This window comes from Phalangium opilio, unplaced genomic scaffold (genome assembly GCF_054372755.1).
Source record: "Phalangium opilio isolate 3A_F unplaced genomic scaffold, DU_Popi_V2 ptg000079l_1, whole genome shotgun sequence".
Classification (NCBI taxonomy): Eukaryota; Metazoa; Arthropoda; class Arachnida; order Opiliones; family Phalangiidae; genus Phalangium; species Phalangium opilio.
The window spans coordinates 4,875,390-4,889,735 of NW_028324187.1; the positions used below are offsets into that span (position 1 = coordinate 4,875,390).

Here is a 14,346-nt window from a genome sequence, read left to right on the forward strand (position 1 = left end):
TTGGATTTCGCGTGCTTTAGAGACGCTAATTATTCCTAATACTTATAAAAGTCTGATATTATTTGATCTGGACTAAGTAAAATATTCGTATAGACTTGATTAGTAATTAATTTACTTTATCTATCGAACATAATAACATCATTCAACAACTATAGCCGTGAACTTAGTTTGAAAAGTGACGTCTTTTCGCGGGTAATTCGTGCGGGAAAGAGTATGAGAAACGGCGCCTCTAGCGGGATTCAGCGGTGATTTAAAATGACACTTTTGAGAACGAAAAAAAAAAATACCAAACACAGGCCTTGACAAGTTGACGCTGAGTTGATAGTACAGAGTCTGCAGACTCCACAGAGGGCGGGCCAGAGGCAGTGCTCCGAAGGAAGAACCACCGCGTCTGGCTTTAATATTTGTCGTCTGCTTAGGTCGCTTTCGGCTGTTAGTTCGCGTGTCGGAGTGTCGGCGTGTACTGTTTTGTGGTTTAATCTTGAAGTTATGGAATTATTAACGTTAAAACCAGATCGTAATCTTCTGGATGCAAATTTTGAATGCTACAGGCTTTCACTTGATCCATTACCAGTTTTAATTCAGACGAATGACGGAGGTAAAAGACATTTCATTTGACAGATATGTAATGTTGCATGTATAATTTGTACTGGTATGTAAAGCTATAGTGTGTTGCCCGGGAAACAGGCGGTAACTTGCATGTTTTGAAGCACTTTACTATGATATAACCATGGATGAAGAATGCGCGTGAGGAAATTTGTTTTCACTCTACAGGATAGGCAACTCCCTATCTCGGACGACAGCTTATTCTGTATATACTCTGTTACAACATCGGTTGTCAGCACGCGCAAAGCTAGGTCTCTATGTAATCTAGCCTTGCGCGTGCTGACAAGAGACAAAAAACTTCAGGATATTTTAAATTGATTTTAAATCCTGAAGATCCTGAAGTTTATTGTCCCTTGACAGCACGTACAAAGCTACGATACAAAGAGAAATAGCTTTACGCGTGCTGACAACCGATGTTGTAACAGAGTGTATACAGAATAAGCTGTCGTTCGAGATAGGGAGTTGCCGATCCTGTAGAGTGAAAACAAATTTCCGCACGCGCATTCTTTATCCATGATATAACCATGTTGAAGCCCCCCGTCCACTCGTGGTCTGTGCTGGTCATCATGCCTTTTAGTGGCTAATAGAGAACTAAAGGAGGATAATTTATTTTCATATTGAGAATAAATTATGGTTCTCTTTTAGGAGTGGAAGAAGTTCATTTGGGTGATGATCAATATGGATATCTCCATGCGCAACATTTTGGTCAAATCAACCATCTAGTGTCTGATCCTTATGCCAATGAATGTGTCTTTTTCGTTAATAAAAATAGATGTATTACGTGGACTCGTCTGTCTCAGGTACTGAAGCGTTTTTCATTAGTCAGAGACAATCTTAAAACTGTGCAGGGATTACTTGTTGACTCGTCACATGCACAAAAACCTGATTTTTACATTATATAATGGTTTCAACTTGATTAGGATGGTAGGTTCTCGCCTCAGCGATGTGTTTGGAAAATACCTCAAAGTGAAATGCCTGGCAATTTAGCGAATTGTTCAGTATCGTTCGCGCAATCCGAATGGGCTGTGGTTTGCAATGGTTCCAATGAACTGTTTTTGTTGAACACACCAAGTCGAAGTGAAGGAGAGCCATGGCAGGTTTGTTTCTTGTTTGTTATCATAATAAAAGTTAAACCTACGATCAGTATCATACATACGTACCACTTTAACGATGATGGAAATATGCAGAAATGTATAATTAGACCTTTCTGTGTGATGCAATACATTTTGTAGGTGATTTTCATATTATGTTACAAAGACTAAATAGAAAAGTCCAATTGTAGACGAAGTTAGACATAGTTAAAATGTGTTGAATTGTTCTAATTATGTTTCATTATTGTCTGTCCAAGATAACACTATGAAAACAATGATTCAAAAGTGTACTCAAAATGTTTCTTAATTTAGCAATGTCACACTCACAAATTGGAAGATTCTGAGGTTTCATATCCAGCGAAAGTTTTACATTCATCGTTCAAAGCCTTTCCTAGTTACCACCAATTTGAATGCATAATATCACACTTTTCGAAAATAGACGATTATCCCATGTTCAAAAATCAATTCCAAAATACCAGATCTCATTTTGTCTGTGTTCTCGAATGGCTTACATTTTCATGTGGTATGATATATTTTTCATTATAAATTGATCACTTAACATTCTGTTTTCAGAGTTAACAACAGTCATTAAAGCTAATTATTATTTTTAAAGCAATTAACATTCATTAAACTAATTATTATTATTATAGCACTGGGAAGGGAAACGTCTAGTGGTTGGTTTATGAAACGTCATCGACGTTTTATTGGTTTTTCCGCGCCTTTATACGCGTATTTTGAAGCCTTAACTGGAATGTTAATTACAATAGCTGAGAAACCATTTAAAATTGTTTATGATTCCGAAAAGCAAGTTGCAACACCTAATGAAGAAACTGAAAAGTCTTCGAGTAAGACTTGCTTAATTCTTACTTGAAGACCTTTGACCTGTCTGTTAAGTTTTCGGTTCATTTTTGTTAAGGTGACAATGAGCAACTTCAACCTTTATATTTCTTCGTACAAACTAAGGAAGACATTTGCGTAACGTTCAAAGTTGAATCGGATCAGAAATCTGATATATCAGTTCAAATTAAACCTTCCAATTTAAAAGTTAAGGTTAGAAACAAAACGGTCATTGAGGGACCTTTAACACACACTGTTGATGTGGCCAGTAGCACATGGACGGTTGCCAATAATAGGTAATGATATATGATTTTTAATTTGGCTTGGGTCAGTAGTCATATCTTGGAACACTTTTCGGAAAGTCAGATATTACCAAATAATGTAGTAAAGTGAACTTTGAACTATTGCTGCTCGATTGCACTCATATTCATGTTTATAGTAAGATGGGTTTTAGAAAAACGTAGATTATAGCCCTAACTTAGAACAGTCGGTCCTAAAATGGAACAGCCCTTTATATACTAACTTGGAACAGTGGGTCCTAAAATGGAACACCACTTTATATACTAACTTGGAACAGTGGGTCCTAAAATGGAACACCCCATTTCTAACTTGGAACAGTCGGCCCTAAAATGGAACACCCACATATAAATGCGAGCTTCAATATATCATATTATATTCCCCATGGACGTGATACCCTTCTTTAGATTGGAAGTTTTTCTGACCAAAACGTCGGAAGTATGGTGGAAACAATTGTTTTTGAATGGCGACGATAAAGGTCAGGAGGTAATGGATCCTGCCTTGGTAGAAGAGGTGCAACAGCGTTTAGCCCATTTGACTTCCGAAAGCGAAGTTACTGATGTTAACAGAATGCCCGCTGCTTACGATCCCCAACAATTGGAAGATTGCGATCTTTCTAGTTACGAAGATTTGATACTTCAACGTTTTGATGGCGAGAATCACCTAATTACTCATCAGGTATGTTGAATCTAAAGGTACCTTAATTTGGGAAAGCATTTGACTTGTCTGGGGTTCTTATTTCACTTGATTTATTTAAATCACTATTGATAGTGATGGGCTCTTGGTAGTTCGAGCTTAGTTTATCGTTTCTAGGTTATTTTAAAGATAATATCGGGTAATAATCGGTCTATATCGGTTTCTTTTGAGTCTATATCGGTTATCTGAACGAATCTAAATAATCGGTTAATCTCGGTATCGGTTCCGGTATAACTTCGGTATCAGCATCGGTATCGGTTCCGGTATAACTTCGGTATCAGCATCGGTATCGGTTCCGGTATAACTGCGGTTTTAGCATCGGTATCGGTTCCGGTATAACTTCGATATCAGCATCGGTATCGTATTGACATCGGTTAATTTACAATATCGGCCATGACACAATTTTTAGGTTAATATGGGAGGTTATCAGTGGCTGTTCGAAACTGTGGCTACAAATGAAAGTTTGCCTCCATTTTGTACACGTTACGACGTTGATGGAATTGTCTGGCAACCTAACACGATGTCCAGGGAGAATGAAGCTGAAAAGTTTCAAGTAGACCACGTAGCCACGCATCCTGCACTTGGATACGTTTTGGCTTCAAAACAAGATAGAAAATATGTCACTTCAGCGCCAGATTTCAGGTAAACGATTTTTATTAAACTTATTTACAATGTCGGAACATTTTTCGTGACTTACACTATAACATTACCTAAAAGACCCGAGTTAAAAATACGTGTATTGACACGCGTGACGTAATACATGTGAAGTGACATAAATTACATTAAAATCGCGAGTAAGACAATAGTGCACAAGTTTTGCCCGTTCCTGACTGATTCTTGACATGTCAGAGCAAATTTTCTGAGATAGAAACGAACTAATGATAATGTTTGATGTGGTCGTTCTTATAATCAGTTCGTTGTACTTGCGTTTTTTTGTGAATTCCAGTTTTGCAGTTGTGTGTGATTCAAATCGACACGTGTATATTTATTGCCAACCTGAGAGTTTGGACTCTTCGTCACTGAGAAATCGTAAAACAGGACGAGAAGTCGATCGAATTGCTAAACAGAAAGTTATCAGTTTGGATCAGTGTGATTGCATATTAGGTCTCTGCGTCAACAATCGAACCGTTTTCATTTTGGCACGAAATTCTTTGTACGCCATAAAAGTTCGCGAAGATAATTGATAATAATATTGATAAAATTTGTTGAATTAATTCGCCATAACTTTTGAGTTAATTAAAGTTGATTGATTTCCAGCTGAATTGCCGATATAAATTGCGCCTTTACGTGTAAGAACGAAACGCAGAAGTCAAAACCGGACTTGCAGGTAACTGAAATAAGCTTGATTTTTTGGGGGATATTGTCAAACTTTGGATTATTTAATTTTACTTGCATTTAATGCAACTGTTTGATAGTTCGGTTTAAATAAGCGGTCGATTATATTACGTTTTTTAACTCGTAAGCCTATATTTTTTAGTGTCCTACATTTTTGCAATTTGCGCGATTTTTAGCAAAGAATACAGTAAACCCGAACCTTAGTACATAAATACATTATTTCTTCGCCTTCTCTTTGATAAAGGTCAGTGTAAGATATTATTTGAACTTTCATAGGGTTTAGACATAATGTACATGTAAGAATGCAATAAGGGGTCATGGACAGAGTAGGCCGGCGTCTTTTGTCTGATATCCTACCGGCGGATTAAAGTCTTAAAATGAATAAAAAAAAAGAGAGAGATGATAGTTCTTAAGAATGATTGGCAGCCATGCCATCCCATAGAACACCCAACACGTGTTGTACGTGGGAAAATTCAAAACTTTTTGGGAAAGAATAGGCCACCGATAACGATAAGGATATGTATAGATATACGCGTTTGGTTGGACAACTGAAGAGAAGTGATTCGAAATGCGCGCTCATTCGATTTTCTTTCGATTAAAATAGGGGTTTTGAAAAGCGTAACAATTTCATTATTTTCATAACTCTTCTATAAAATTTTGTACTGGCTTCATAGGAGATATAAAAATTCGGCTGATTCTGATAAGCGTTTAGCATATGCGAGGGTTACAGGTTTTGGATTAAATCCAAGTGATATTTGAATAACTTTTTTTCAATATAAGCTTGGAAATTGATTTTAAAAACACGTTGAAAATGACACTTCCTATTATATTGAACTGTTTGGGTTATTTAAAAGAGGTTTCTTTTTTATTCACATATCCCGCGTTACGTTATCACTAGTGTCATCGGATGAGTAATGAAATCAGACATGACTACACGCGCTGTATTGGGCAAGTCAAAGGAGATTTGTTTAAAATCTGAGTATCATTGGTATCCAATTGGTTTAATTGTTAGTTTAGACCTATAGTTTCGCGGAGTGACTGTCTGGCAGCAGAAGCAACCGTTTTCGCTTTCGGCACATTTTAAAAGAGAAAATCTCTCAATTCGTGACTTAAATCAACTCTGTTAAAGCTTTCAGTCTGTTATAAAGAGTTAAGTTTGAGAAGCACTGCCGAACTAGGCCGGTCATACTTAGACGTTTAAAGTCTATACTTGGAGATACGAAAACCAGACATAGTTGCCCGTGTAGAGCCCCCCTACATGCAGACACGGATATACACTGTCAAACAGCGTCAATCAAGAAAGGATCAGTTATAGAAATGAACTTTTAACCTTAGTTCTTGGTATACAAGGGGCACATGGAATAAATATATCGGCTGTACCATCACACTTAATAAATCTTACGCTACACCAAAAAAAATTCCTCGTGAAGTATGTAGGGTGTGGAAATTCTTGATGTCGTCCAGTTTTGAAGTGTACCCTGGGGTGCGGGGTACTCTTCGAGAATTGAGCGCTGCCAAACTCTTCACCCTGTATATGTAATATCATGGCCATGCATTGACTTGTCAAACTAATGTAGCCCTGAAAAAAAGTGGGAGGAATTTGGTTTTGAAACTGTATAGTGTTTGTAATGTAGATATACGCGCTTAAACACTAGGCCTAGTGGGTATTGAGGTTTCCTTCATATTTCAGAGACATTTACAAGCTCGTATTTTGAATTCAATTTTGGCAAGGGCGCGTGCCACAAGTGGGGTGCCCATCCCGCTCTTTTCAGTAACTTCAAATTTTCTTAAATATGAAATGCAATAGCTGGCCAGAGTTTCCTTATAGTAGTGACAAGAAGCTATATCTAGTTTACTAGGGAGAAGGTATAAATTCGCCACATTTCTAGCTTTATCTCCAGTCCAAACGTAGGTCCGGAGTTAATCCCCGCCGCCTCTAAATTACAACCAGCATCTCATTGGTTCTTGAAAACTCACGTCAGCGCGACGCGAATGACGAAAATTACTTGAATTTTCCGACTGAGGAGAGGCAGCGAAATAGCCCGGCCTCCTTTTATGTCCCCCCTTGTATTTTGAAATGGGGACTGGGACTATGGCGCACGAATACTTAGGCATCTTATACCTTCTCCATAGTAAACTAGATATCGCTTCTTGGTATTGATTAAGGGACACTTCTTTAAAAACACTAAAACTTCGTTAGGGATATCTGAATTTAACTGTCTCCCCTACTTCAGATCCAGACATAAAGAACAATTCGTTAATTGCAAACAGAGAAACCAACATACAGGGGCCAGGTCGCCAATGGCAATGGGGTATTTTCCCTCAAAATTATTGCATTATTGAAATAAATCAATATTGAATATTCGAAAGGAATATTTAAAAAATGCAAACGCAAAAGAGAGCAAAGTTTAAAAGTAAAGAGAACAAAAGATACGGACGCGGCTACCTATATAAATTCCTTAACATCCTTTTCATCAAATCTTCAGATAAGTCAGTTTATATCCCCAGTATCTGTTTCACTGCCTTTTCGCGTCTAAATCGTGTTTTAGTTAAATGTTCGCTTGAATAATTCTAATGTAGCATATCAGGGTTTAGTTGATTTTTGTGGGAATAGTGAAAAGAGGCGTCCATGTCACGACTTTTCTCTGCTGGCATATGAACAGTAAGCAAGCTAACCGGATCCTAAAATTCCTTGACGCTCTCGAGGTTTAATCAAGGCATATCCATACTAGCAATCAATGTTTATAGGGATTTTAGACTAGCGCCCTCTTCGCTGGGCACGTAATTTTTTTTTTTTACAAAATTATTCTGATACCCAGACGCTAATGTCACGTCCGGGCTTCTGAAAGGTTTCGTTTGCACTTTCTTGCATTATAAATTCAGGGATACCGTCTTAATATTTATGGGTTTTCATTTTCTTAGAATTTTGGTCTCATTATTGAACAATAATATTCAACAAACAATGACAGATTTATTTATTTAATTATTAATTAATTATGTTTTTCTAATTGTTTTGAAATACTTCATATCATATACGACTATCCTTTCACTTTTCATATTTCATTTATTCGTGACAAAAAGGTTAAAAAGCTCCGGGTACAAGAAAATTTTTAAGGATTTTCATTTTTTTTCTTTTCTTTTTTCAAATTATCTAGATTTCAGAACAGGTGGAAATTATTTTGGCCACCAGGTGTCAGCGCCCCGTATGACCAATTATATTTATCCCTTCAATCCGGTAGCTGCGTTTATGCAGAGTAATAACGGATGATATATTTTAAAGACCATATGCGAGATAAAATGTTTATAGTTCTTTTGGTATTATTACAAATTCAAGAAACTTGGGAATTTTTATTTTGGGACATTTGTTTGCCTTCATCAAGATAAAACTAATTATCCTTTGAAGAAACTGCTTTTTTTAAAGAAATTTTTAATTTATCTAAACCTAACCTTGGTCATAATTATGCTAAATCAATGCTATACTAAAAACAGTCTGCTAGGCCTTGATTCACAGAAAATCAGGTAGTGGTGGTGAATTTCATGGACCATGGTAAAGAACTAAATATGACATGTTAAATTGATAACTGTTTATTGTAATATTGTGTTGAATTATGTATGTTCTTATTTGATACATATTTGGCATTCCCCTACCTCTCCCTAACCATCTAGAATAGCCACCTTTATAATACATCGCAAACAACCTGCAGCTTCTCTAGTCATTTAAAGGATACCAGTGCATATGCACTTTAAATATTTCGAATTGCCGCACTGAAAGAATCTATGGGAAATATTTTCTTCAAAGACTATCTTCACCTGCCAACGGTTTCAGTGCGCTTGACCTTTTAACCCTCTATTTAACAAAAACCCCTTCTTCTCCTTAGCTTCTTCATCCCCCCCTTTTAATAATTTCGGACCGTGCATATCTCCAATAGCAGCTTCTTTATCGGAAGCCTCAACCAATAGCGGCGACGTGAGAGTTAAAACTCGCATTGAAAAAAAAAATAAAAAAAAAGATTCACGAATTTCATCTCAAATTAGCAAGAAGTAATTAATGGTGATAAGTACATCCCTTCCCCCCTCTTATAGTAGAAATTTAAATTTATTGATATAAAAGGAAATCTATGGATGAGGCTAAAAACTAAAATTTTCAGACCACATAACTTATGTAAAATTTTAAATGATTCAACAACTCACCTTTCAGTATACACAGCCAATATTTTGTTTATATTTGGTAAACAACGCTTAGCATATCTTCGTTAGTTCTCTCTTGGTCCTATACTAATTCCTATGTGGTCCTGTGGATCCTATTTAGTTCAGGGATAGGCTTAGAAGTAATAGGCGATAGATAAAAAAGGTGGTGAAATCTTTTAAAGTGTAATTTTAATAGTTTACATATTATGGTAATTTACACATTAATTACTAATTAAACTAGTTACAATGGAAACTAATTCCATAATTTAAATATATTTGCAGGCTCTAATAAGTAAGTTTGCACATTTGAAACTCATATCATATTTTCATTAATAACAGTGCACTTCATGAATTTTTTTAGTAATTTGTCCGTTCTTGCTTTAGTTTATGCAGTTTAAGCGAACACTCTGAGGTAGTTTTTCGATTGGATGTCGCTCGGGCAATCTTGCTACCTTGATTATGGCGTCGATTCACTGAAACCGTTTGTGAGAAAGTACTCGCGTCTGTAAGACGATTGTTATTATTGGAATCCAAACTAGAAGACGTTGAGGTCGACAAATTGTCAGGTGAATTAGGTTTACTGGGTTCATTATTGCCTCGGCTATCAAAACACTCTCGAGATCTATGATTCGAGGCCAATGTTGTTGAGGAATTTGACTGAACAGGCTGTCCAATTTCCTCGTATACAGGATGTGGCGAGCCTTCTTCGATCAAAGGTGTGTTTTTGTCTACGTTTGAACGTGGATTTTGCCCCTTGTTGGTTAAAGTTACCGTAGGTTTTGGACAGATAGCGTTAGATGTGGGGAAAGTGATCGGTAAGTTTTGAACATGGTTCTGCTCGCGTATCGTTGGAACCGTTACCTGAGGAAAATCACTATTGAAGTACTTGCATTGACGCGACGTTTCAGAGTTCAATTTACTGAAGACGCGTATATCTGGCTTAGTTTCAGTGTGGGTTTGTACGCACGTCACGCGAGATGAATTTAAGATCTTGGTGTGGGAGGTCGTTTCAGGGTACAGTTTATTTGAGAGTCCATTTCCTTCAAAACTACGGGATATATCTTTAAAATTACCAAATGTCCAGTTGTCCGGTCGATCATGGTAGTTTGTTTTGCTATTAAAATCCGTATCGTGGTTATATTCGTCCCTTCTGTAAATCGCGTCATAAGCCTCGGTTACCAATCGCCTGGACATACTAGTGTCATTATGGAAGAATGTACTTTGATATTTGGACGAGTTGAGGTAACTATCAGTACAACTGCTTCCATTATTGTGAGAATTATTACGATTGCAATTTGGTAAGGTTATCAAATTTGACACATCCTCGGTGTTAGTGGGTGTCAATGACTGTTCAACTTCATCCTCGGATGACGAGGACGATTTGTGATGACTCCTAAATCGACTTATATTCGGGTAATGAACCGTTGAGGAAAGCAACTGCAGACCACCTGCTCCGAAATAACTAGGCGATCCCGAAACCATACCTCCCAATGAAGGAACTGCTAATCCAGCAGTATTAGATGGATAAACTCCATATCCATGGTGTAGATTGTTAACCGTAGTTTGATGAGGCTGAAATCCTTTACATAATTCCAAATTGTAATTTCGCTTCTCTTGATTACCATCGGGTGACGCGGGTCGTTTCAAACTTCCGGGTGGTGGCCACCGCGTCGGTGTCATATCAACACCTACTGGATTATGATTTAGGCTGATACTATAAGAGGTTAACGGATGAGTTTGTATGTTTGATGGATTATTATAACGTTGAAAGACACTGGTGTTGCTGGATCCATTGAGGCTTTGCGGTGTAATTGGTTGAGACATGTGGGGGTGGTATGTTGGAGGATGGTGAGGTCCGTGTTGATGTTGGTGCAGATGCGCATGCGCTGGAGTTGTTGTTTCGCTTGACGGAGGAAATGAAGCGTACTGAAATGGCTGCATGGTGGCGGAGTAATACGGTGTTGGTAATCGAGTGCCATGAGTGTCGTACGTCAACCCATAATGCATTTTGGAATGTAACGAGTAGAATTGATATAACCAGCTGTTGGCGCTCATAACCTGCGCTTCCCTTTCGCTGTTAAATTTTTTTTAAATAACATTAACTATTAGAATTCATTATAACACTTGAATCTTGGTGCAGATTGACCCAGCTTTTGGAAAACCAGAAAATTGTAGCACCATAAGCACTTTATAAAACTGCATATTATGCAGTTGCTTAATCATGCAAATTTAAAAAACATTGTTGCACAGAATCATGAAATTAAACACAGATTTCATGTCGTATATAGAAGTAATAATATTGTGGTTTGAGAACTTACCTAAGTACTTGATTAGTGCAGACGATGACTGGTTGTTGGGAACTGTCCGAACCGTCTTTGACTTGAAGTACAACATGAACCCAAATCCACTTTCCGGGTCCTGTTTGCAACCGCAGTAACAAAATACAGGAACGCTCTTGTTCCGACTGAGTTACTGTGAAAAAATGTAATGATATTTAAAAATAGCTGCAATTATTTTAATTTGTGTTCGTTCCCTCAATCGTAAATTTTCACTATTTACGCGACTACCACTTTAAACTTGGATTATTATTTGTCGAAAATATACCGGATCAATTACTGAGTATCACGATTAGCCCCGTTAAAAGGTCAAATAACTGGCTTACGACGTCATGATAGCAGATATGAGGATTCAATAATAAAATTGTAACTTACTAAGTCTGTGCTTGGACTGAGCTTCCCTTAGATGTTCCCAATGAACTAGCTCGTACCACGAAAGACCTTGTAAGCTCGATTTCTTGCAACACAAATGGAACTCACCGCTAAATTATGATGGCAAGGAAGAAAAAAAAATGACACGAAACTCTTATTAAATAAATAGTTCAGGTTCAAAGGTAACTAAAAACTATTCCTAATACTTCGCTCGACATTAAAATTTACTTTTTGCAACAGGGAAAACATTTCAAAAATCGGTTTGCTTTTAAAACAAAGGAGGAAAAAATAAGAAATTTCGCCTAAATTTTCATGGGTTTAGCAAAATATAGTAAATCTTAAGAGTGCATGTTCACCAATTTTCCAATATGGTTACTTTTGCTTGAAAATAGAATTAGTTGTAACATTAGAGCCGAAATTTAAGGGGTAGATTGGAAGCGTGTAGTGATTTCTTACTTGCGATCGATGTGTAGAAACTTCATATCCATGGAGTGAATTGAAGTGAAAACATTTGTGCTGCCTTGTACGACGCATTCTCTGGTTTCGGGCATGGCAATGGGCGTACAAGTGGACAGAAAGACGGGTTCATTGCGACTGCACATGGGCAAGAAACTGACGAAATGACCCTGTACTAACACCACCTGTTAAACAAAAAAAAGAAGGATTTCATAGTGATTTGAGAACAAAGAGTGGCTCAAACTTCAACATGTAGGCTAAGCTATCCTATAATGAATTTAAGTAAACAACTCTATTTTTATCAAAACCTCCCTATGAAAATCAAAGTGAGTTTATGTGTAGTGGAAAATTTGGAGTAAACAATAGGTGTTTTAAAGCAAAGAAACTGACCTTTTGATCCCCGAATCGCATTTGTCTTCTGGCATTTCGGGAAACATTCATCCGGCATAGAAACACGCGACTATCCGGAATTATGCTTAAAGGACTTGGCGTCCGATGTAACTCCGTTTGAATCACTTGATGATCTTGCTTCTCTATTATGTCGTACACGCTGTCACCGTGAATTAACAAATCCTCCTGTTCACAATGGAAAATAAACACAAAACATACAAAAATTAATTAATATCTTTCATCATGCAATATGCAATCTAAATAATGCAATTCTTCGTAACATTTACCCATAATGCAAAGCTATAGGATAGGTTTAATATAACCGTGAAACGCGTTCTCTTTTAAGAGAATTTTCGGAACGAAACAACAATATGTTTCAAAAACTTACGCTTATTCGCGATTACACGCAACGCCACGAAAAAGGGAAGATAGGGAAATTTTATTATGACCCATGAAACCACCTGCATATTCGTGATGGTTACAAAAACGTTTATTTTGTTTCATGCTATTTGAAAAAGATGAAAATGTTTTAGATTTTATTTCATCTCAAGTGTTTGACTCGAGGTTTTTTGGGTTTTAAATGTTGTTGACTCTACGAAACGAAAGCGGGTTTTGTACAGAAGCTTAACATTTAGTTGCGAATCGTACTTGTAAACTTTAAATCTTTCTCACACCTGCGTTAGACAATGACACTTAAAAGCGCGCGATATAAAATTCATTTTGGTTATAGACCATTTCGATGCAACTAAAAGGGAAAGACACGAGGGTAATACTTTGCCTTCTATCTCGCTTTTTGGCGCCTGCGCTCTAGTAATTTTGTATCACGAGAGTGGGCAAAGATGGCCGATGCAGAGGGTTTCCTACTTAGTATTTACGTCGAAAAGGTCCATTTACGAAGAATATTGCGAAGACGTTATATTAGAGAGGATTTTCAAACTGAATTTAAGCTCAAATTGATCTTTACCCAAACATTTTCTCACATCTTTTAATATACGAACGGGAGTAAGACAATTACGTTGGTACAACCTCTCAGTAAACCAAGTAGTCTATGCCTATATGTTCTCAAGGTGATCTAAACTTTTATCTACTGTAGATCTCGTACTTATTGCCGACAGACAAATTTTTTTAATTAGAAAACTTTTCTATTAAGAACGGTAGGAGATTATAAATAAGTCGGGGAGGGTATTGAGTAGGATCGTGTCCGGGACTTGCTTCAAATATCTAAGAGGACGTTGGGGGGAGAGACAGCACTAGGTCACAAACCCGGAATCGGCAATTATCGAGACGAGTATCCTCGCTTCGGGCTATCGATGATAAAACCCACCTCCCATCGCGTAAAAACTTTCTCCGAAACACGTCTATCTCTCCAAATAATTAGATCTTAAAAGAACGGGTGCTTTTATCAGGAATAAGACGGTGTTTACCCAATGTTGTATCGCGACGCGTTACTGTCCTGAAATTTGGAAACTGTCTCGTGAAATTTGGAAACTGTCTCGTGAAATTCGGAAACTGTCTCGTAAAATTTGATAACCGTTTCGCGCAATTCGGAAACTGTCTCGGGAAATTTTAAAAACAGTCTCGTGAAATTTGTAAACTGTCTCGTGGAATTTGGGAAACCGTCTCACGAAATTCGGAAACTGTCTCGCTAAATTCGGAGACTGTCTCGCGAAATTCGGAGACTGTCTCGCGAAATTCGGGAACTGTCTCGCGAAATTCGGGAACTGTCTCGCGAAATTCGGAAA

At 37.4% G+C, this 14,346-nt stretch overlaps 2 protein-coding genes across 3 annotated transcripts in view; one reads left to right on the forward strand and one right to left on the reverse strand.

Annotated features, from left to right (window-relative positions):
* The first annotated feature begins 393 nt into the window (after nt 1-393).
* On the forward strand, nt 394-4,745 carry LOC149654308 (nudC domain-containing protein 1). Its single transcript, XM_089845748.1, has 9 exons — nt 394-598; nt 1,252-1,406; nt 1,527-1,703; nt 2,010-2,220; nt 2,348-2,542; nt 2,614-2,830; nt 3,239-3,509; nt 3,937-4,169; nt 4,474-4,745. The coding sequence occupies exons 1-9, from the start codon at nt 490-492 to the stop codon at nt 4,709-4,711; spliced, it is 1,806 nt and encodes a 601-aa protein (XP_089701874.1). The 5' UTR covers nt 394-489; the 3' UTR covers nt 4,712-4,745.
* Nucleotides 4,746-9,124: 4,379 nt separating this feature from the next.
* The window catches only part of LOC149654309 (uncharacterized), a 28,013-nt gene continuing 22,791 nt past the window's right edge, over nt 9,125-14,346 (reverse strand). For both annotated transcript variants that reach the window (XM_089845756.1, XM_089845755.1), the window contains exons 5-9: nt 12,605-12,790; nt 12,215-12,399; nt 11,762-11,868; nt 11,369-11,522; nt 9,125-11,124 (exon numbers count right to left, since the gene is read on the reverse strand). In XM_089845756.1, the coding sequence (XP_089701882.1) occupies nt 9,408-11,124; nt 11,369-11,522; nt 11,762-11,868; nt 12,215-12,399; nt 12,605-12,790 (2,349 nt within the window). In that variant the 3' untranslated portion in view covers nt 9,125-9,407. The remainder of the gene's footprint in view (nt 11,125-11,368; nt 11,523-11,761; nt 11,869-12,214; nt 12,400-12,604; nt 12,791-14,346) is intronic.